The 7,125-nt window shown below is 47.6% G+C and overlaps 1 protein-coding gene across 1 annotated transcript in view; it reads right to left on the reverse strand.

The window, feature by feature from the left end:
• Gtf2h3 (general transcription factor IIH subunit 3) overlaps positions 1-6,142 on the reverse strand; it is an 8,121-nt gene extending 1,979 nt beyond the window's left edge. The window contains exons 1-6 of the mRNA XM_023720645.1: positions 6,086-6,142; positions 5,009-5,038; positions 4,798-4,826; positions 3,303-3,377; positions 2,084-2,137; positions 354-422 (exon numbers count right to left, since the gene is read on the reverse strand). Coding sequence (XP_023576413.1) covers positions 354-422; positions 2,084-2,137; positions 3,303-3,377; positions 4,798-4,826; positions 5,009-5,027 — 246 coding nt within the window. The 5' untranslated portion in view covers positions 5,028-5,038; positions 6,086-6,142. The remainder of the gene's footprint in view (positions 1-353; positions 423-2,083; positions 2,138-3,302; positions 3,378-4,797; positions 4,827-5,008; positions 5,039-6,085) is intronic.
• Between the last annotated feature and the right edge of the window lie 983 nt (positions 6,143-7,125).

Here is a 7,125-nt window from a genome sequence, read left to right on the forward strand (position 1 = left end):
AAAAAAAAAAAAAAAATTTATAAAAGTCTGGGCTCCCTGTCCCCCAGTACTGAGGAGTAAACCCAGATCCTTCGTAACAAGCTAAAACCCCCAGTATCTTTTTGTTGTTGTTGTTGAGACAGGCTCTCACCAAGCTATGCAAACTGGGCAGGAATGCGAGATCCTCCTGTTCTGAGATTATGGGCCTGCACCACCACTGCTGATGATGAAATGCATTTTTACTTATCACCAGTTACCAAGCAGGTGCACGTCCAAGTGCTGTCAAATCCAGTCATACCACACACTGCACACAGCCTTCTAAGGATTCATCCAGCGTTGACCCTGCAGCTCCACAAACGCTGTCCTGTCCTTACCAGTAAGTACTGCAGCAGAGACGTCATCTGGGGCACCTTCAGGTACAGCCCTCCTGTGATGTCACAAGCCTGCAAAACACAGAGGAGGTGCTGCCACAAAGTCGCAGCTCATGTGATCACAAGGAGGAGGTGGACAGGCGCTGATGCAGGCTGTGACCACTTCCATCTGAGGAGTCAGCAGGTCCCAGGGGCTGCAGGAAGGCAGGGACAGGCCGTGCAGGACCTGAGGGCAGCAGGCAGCGGGAGCACTGGCAACAGCAGGCCAGGCCAGGAGTCGCCTGTGTGCTCCAGCCAGGGCAAGCAGTCCCCAGGCGCCCAATGTGCCAGGTCCGGAAGCCATGGCGAGGGCTCTGGTGTTAATGCACAGGAATGGGGTGGTGAGAGGGTCTGCAGCAAAGGAACAATGCAGTCGCCTCTCACTGTGGTGAGGCCCAGCTCTGGCGGGAAGGCCAAGCATGGAAACAGGAAGCTGTGGATGGACCACTGAAGATCCGCCAGGGGAAACCTGGGAAGACGAGATTTGCCATAGATGTGAAAGGAGAGGTTGAGCCCAGGGTCAGGTCTGGACTCGACCAACTACATGGCCCAACCTATGAAACAAAAGCTGCCTCTGGGGAGGGAGAGGCCCAGCACAAAAGCCCAGATCAGTGTGCTCACAGGCAAGCCTCAGGCTGGAGGTGAGAAGAGCCACTGTGCATGCAGGAAGAGGATGGGCAGGGCCGCGGGCAGAAGGAGCTGACCCACACCCGCCAGCAGTGGTCACCCAAGGCTGCCAGGCGCAGTGCTAGTTTTCCAAACTCCAGAAGAACGCTAGAGTTAACTGTGGACTGAAAGGTGTTGCTAAAAGTTAGTCAACGGTCTGATTTTTAATATGCAAAAATGTATATATAATGTATGAGGGCCGGGAATGTAGCTCAGTGGCATAAGCTCCTGCCTGGCAGGCGCAAGGTCCTAAGTTTAATCACTGGTACGACAAAAAAAAATAATGTGTGATATGCTTAAATGACAATAAAAATGACAATTGCTTGATCTGCTCATTACACACTGCATATGTATAAAGATCTGCTCCGCTGCACCCACAAGTATGTACAATTTTATTGCCATCAATTACAAATAAGCTGCTCATGGTGTCTCGTGCCTGTAATCCCAGCACTCTTGAGAGGATAAGACAGGAGGTTCGCCATGAGTTCAAGGACACCTGGGGCTACAGAGTAAGATGCTGTCTCAGAACAAAACGCTCTTCCAGCAGCCACATAGAAAAAGGGAAAATACATAAAATTGACTTTTTATTTTTTTTTTTTTTTATTTTTCCAAAGTTTTATTGATAAACATATAGCAATGAGACAGTTTCAAATCAAATCAAAAGTACATAAAATTGACTTTTTAAAAAATTTTTTATAAGCATTTGGTACAGGGTCTTGCTATACAACATGGACGTGTAGTGACCATCCCGTTTTTAGCCTCCCCAGTGTGGGGATTACAGGTGTGCACCACCATGCCCAGTCTCTGTGGCCAGCTCAGCACGCCTGGCGGCAGGGCCAGCGTGCAGAATCAAACCCCAGTCCCAGTACTTGCCTAAATAGGTGTTTAGTCTGCTGGGCCATCTCGCCAGCCTTTAAAACTGACTTTAAAACCAGCTCAATTTATTCAAAATAGTACTGCTCTTTCACGATTCAATGTAAAAATGACTTTCCATAAGTACCAACACTGAGCACTCTTTGAAAACATACCTGCTGGAGGAGTCCTGAGTCGGAGTCCAAAACACAGGCATCAATCAAAATATTCTGCAAAGGACATTCCAAAATGATTGATCAGTGACAGCAGTTACCACACTGACTCTGTGCTGAACTGCCTCACTTAACACCCGTGGGGACTTGGAGGCTGCTACCAGGGTCAGGCTGCATTTGGTAGCTTAGGGTTCCGGTCCTGGCCTGGCTGTTGAAACAGAGGCAGCAGGGACAGTGCCGTCCCCCACTGTCCCCTTCCGCTGTATCACAGGGCCCCGCTCTGATAGAGAGTATCATGCATGGTGCAGCAGCATCTTGCATTAAAGTTGAAGTCTGTTTGTTAGTTTATTTTGGCTGGCTCAGGCTGCCTTAAGGGCAGCTCTGGTGAGGCATGTGGAGCTGGGGATCGAACCATAGTCCCCTGAGCCTGAGTTTGCCCAAACAGGTACTTTAAACAACTGAGCTAACCCGCAAGCCCCTAAAGTTGAAGCTTAGAGCCCGGCACAGTGGCACATATCCATGATCCGGCACTCAGGAGGCTGAGGCAAGAGGGTTACCACAAGTTCTAGGCCAGCCTGGGCTACACCGTGACTTCAAGGCCAGGGAAGATCCTGTCTTAAAACCCGAACTTAAGTTTAGAGAAGGTTTTCTTTTTTAAAAAAAGCATATCAGGGGCCGGGCAGATGGCTCAGTAGAATAAGTGTTTGCCTGGGCCTGAGTTCAATCCCCAGTTCCACCAAAAAATAAATAAATATAAATAAATAAAAATAAACATCAGAGAAAAAAATATATTCATTATAATTCATTGGCACATTTTACTTATTGACAAAGTAAAAGTACTGAATGTTATGCGCATCACTGAAGTAAGATGAGACGCTAAAGCCAGGCTCAGGCACAGACTGTCAAGCCAGGGACTTGCCTGGGGGCCCTAGGGCAGGTGTTCACCTGTGTGCTCAAAACCGTGTGGCCAGGGCCAGGGAGATGGCTCAGTGGAATAAACGCTTCCCTGGCAAGCACAAGGGCCTGAGTTCAATCTCTGGTTCCGCCAAAAAACAAAACCGTGTGGCCCCATATTGTTCTGGGGGCCCAGGACGCAAACAGCAAAAGAAGCAGTCCCCAAGGTGGGCTCCTGAGCCACAATCCTCTCTGGCCGTTATTCCAATGCAGAAAGGGATGCTTCCAGCTGGAAACACACATTTTGCACAGAGCAGGCCCAACTCACCTGCTTCTGCGCCGCAAAGATGACGTTCATGAAGTTCATGTACTGCAGCGCGCTGTCCTCCGCCGCCTTGATCACCTGAAATCCGCAGCAGTCGGCACCCCAGGGATGCCTGCCTGCCGGCCCCTGCCTTCTAGTCCCTGTAACCCTAGTGTGGGAAGACGAGAGCCCACCCCTCACCTTGCCACCTGGACAGACCCTGGAAGGCTGGCGACCATCTGTCCAACCAGCTGTATGGGGACTGAGGTACACACAGGTGAGGGGGCGCCATGTGATCGAGGGTCCCAAGCCTGCTTTTTGAGCCCACAGTGTGTGGCAAAAGATCTGATGTCAGTGGCAGAAAACGCCCTCGGTGGCACTCAGTAAGAGGGCAGGTTTGCTGTCTAAAGACCCCAGTGAATGTCCAGGGGCCTGGCTCAGTTTAAAGCAATGTTCTCCTCATAACATCCTGATGTACCCTGGGCACAATCACGCTCTAGTTCCCATAAATAATCAGTGACTGCTAAAGTGCACGCACATGGGACCGGGGAGATGGCTCAATGGAATAAGCACTTGCCTGGCAAGCGTAAGGGCCTGAGTTCAATCCCTGGTTCGGGGGGGGGGGGGGAGTGCATGCACATTTTGGTTTGTTTTTTGTTTGAGAAGGGTCTCTGTATCCCAGGTTGGCTTGGAACTTGTAGAGATCCTCCTGCCTCAGCCTCACAATCCGCATTGTGAGGGATTACAGATGTGCTAGGATCACAGTTGTGCACCACTATGCCTGATGCACATTTCAGTTTTTTACAGACACCAAACAACCCTCCAAAGAAGCCACCTTCCTGTCAGCGGGTGTGAGAACAAGCCATCCCCACCGTGCAGTGAGCCTGGGCCAAATCCCCCAGTGGCAGCAATGACAGTGCTAAGCTCCACTGCCTTCCCTTCACTCAGGCAGATCCTTCCCAGGATCCCTTGCACGGATTTCCCAAGCTGCTCTACTCTGTAATTTATTCTTCCAGCCAAATTGTTGCTTTTTAAAAAAGCTCTTCATCCTATGAGGACAAAAACAATTTCACTGATTTTCTGAGTGAGACTGTACTAAATTCACAAAATTTATTAAATTTTGGAAAAACTGACATCTAAGAACAAACTGTGGCTCTCCCTTTATTCATTTATTCCTCTTACAATTTGTTTTTCTTCATAATACATTGGGTGCTAAATCAGTTCTGCCACAGCCTGGCCTACAATATGAGCTCAAGGTGAGCCTGAACGGCAGAGCAAGACCCGGTCTCAAAAAAAGACAAGAAATAAATAAATTGTTCTGCCCCTTGCGTCTGTCCTACCTGGTTCTCGTTCCTATTGTCTCTTCTCCTATAGTTTCTCACTGTCTATAGTTGTACATAAACATGCTGATCTTTTCTTTGGTGCCAGAATCAAACTCGGGACCTTGCGCTTGCCAGGCAGGCAGGCAGGCACTGCGCTGCTGAGGAACGTCCCGCCCTGGTGATGTTTGAAATCTTACCAATATCCTTGATTTCATCTCCTGATTATCTATAGAGATAAAAACATTAAAATTTAAATAACAATGTAGCCTATTAAACATAGAAGGTTCTAGGTACTATTAACTGAAAATGTAATTTATTAACTTTTTAACCAATTCTTAAATACTCCACCAAACACATAATAGTAAATAAACAAAATTATAGTTCTCAGAGAAAAATGCAAACATTTACCTTTAACTTCTTTGGTCATTCTATGAATATCTTAATTTCTTTGCATTAAGGAATATAAAAATACTTTCTTCATAAACATTTATAGGAACCAAATTTTAGTAAAATAAACCGAGCATCCTCTTAGCTAAAAAGACAGGAAGTGTTCCATTTACCATGCCAGATACATGCAAGTGATCAGGGTTTTCAATTACTACTTCTTTTTCTTTTTTTTTTGGCAGTACCGAGGATTAAACTCAGGACCCTGCATTGCCAGGCAAGCGCTTATTTCTAGTGCGCTATCGCCGTAGGCCCTTCAGTTACTAATTCTGCAATCAACAAAGCTTTGTCATCTCATCAGAATGCCACCTTTGTCCCAGGTGACTGGAACAGCCAACACATGCTTACCCTGTATTAGATACCACTGCCAACTTTTGAATACTTGAGACCACACAGGCACCCGAAGACCACCAGCTGACATGAGCAGACCAGAACCAAAGTCTAGGACACAGAAATCACTTAGTTCTGTCTAAAAAAGTCAACTGAACCAAGCATGGTAGCAACGCGTACAATCTCAGCACCAGGCAGACTGAGCCCGGAGGATCGCTGCAAATGTGAGGTCAGGCAGCCTCAGTTCCATAGTGAGTTTGTCACCAGCCTGAGCTCCACAGCAAGCTCTGTCTCAAAACACCAACAACAAGGCCAGGGAGATGGCTCAGTAGAATAAGCACTCGCCTGGCAAGCACAAGGGCCTGAGTTCAATCCCCGCTTCCGCCAAAAAAAACCCCAGCAACAAGACAGACCTAGGGAAGCCAGGTGTGGCGGCACATAGCTAGTACTCCAGTACTTAGGAGGATCACCCTGAGTTCAAGGCCAGCCTAGGCTACCTAGTGAGTTCAAGGCCAGCCTAAACTACAAACCGCTTAGCAAGATTTTCTCTCAAAGAGGAAAAAATAAATAAATTTAAAAATATATTCAAAGCCACAATTTTAAGCCCTTTTAGTATCTTCCACTTTTAAAAATACAGACTTCCCATGAACACAGACACCCCAACTACTAACAGCAGAATACGGGTCTGCACCGCACAGGTGCCAAGGATACAGCACAAGGCTTTGGCGAGGGAGCCGGCCAGCAGAGTCTCCGTGTGCTGACCCTTGATGTCACCTGCAAATATAAAAAGCATTAAAAAGGGAATTTTAAGTACTTTCTTCAACAACTGTCATTTTCAAACCAGTATCTTTCATGAATGACACTATATGATATTTTCAAACTGGGTTTAAAACCAGAGACAAACTAAGCACCTGCTTAGGCAACTACAGGGACAGGGGTTCTATGCTCAATACTGGTACCAGTACTGGTACTGCAGGCAGCACCGGCCCCAGCCCCGCCCTCAGGGCAACCAAGTCCAGGCATGGTAGCACACGCCTGTAATCCTAGGGCTGTGGAGGCTGAAAACAGGAGGAACACTACCAGTCCAAGCTGGGTAGTGAGACCCTGTACAAAATACATAAATATAATAAATAAATAAAATTTGCACAGAGAGCAATTTGTTTTCAGTGATGAAGAAATAAACAGCTTTTCAGCCTTTTCTCAACATAAATATCATTTGTTTAGGGGCTGAGACAAGGGGGAGTGGGGAGCAGTACTAATGGCTACAGGATGACGAACATTCTAAGAAGGTTCTGGAATAATCTAGAACAGCAGCCCTCAACCTGGGTGATGGTGCTGACTGGGCATATATGGCAATGTTTGAAGCCACATTTGTCATGACTGGGAAAAGTCACGGTTACATGGGTCAAGGCCAGGGTGTCACTAAGTACCCCACAATGCACAAGACAGCCTGTACAATATCTACAGTGTGGAGAGTGACGCAGACGACAGATGGTCACAGCCTGGAGGTGCTTCTGAGGCTAACCTGACAGGACCACACAGCTTGTGGCGCGCGTGAGGAAGGAAAGTCAGAAAGGAAAGCTCTGAATTTGGTGGACAGGATGGACACAGAGAAGAAAATGGCGGCACAGGGAGGGCAAAGAGAGAAAGGCTGGGTGGGGGCGAAGGAGGCTGGGACGGCAGAATGGGGACGCTTCTATCTGAGCCTGAAAGAAGGGCTGGGAAGTATTTGTACATAAGTGATGATTACA

Source organism: Octodon degus, unplaced genomic scaffold, assembly GCF_000260255.1.
Source record: "Octodon degus isolate 3935 unplaced genomic scaffold, OctDeg1.0 scaffold00076, whole genome shotgun sequence".
In the NCBI taxonomy this organism is placed as follows: domain Eukaryota; kingdom Metazoa; phylum Chordata; class Mammalia; order Rodentia; family Octodontidae; genus Octodon; species Octodon degus.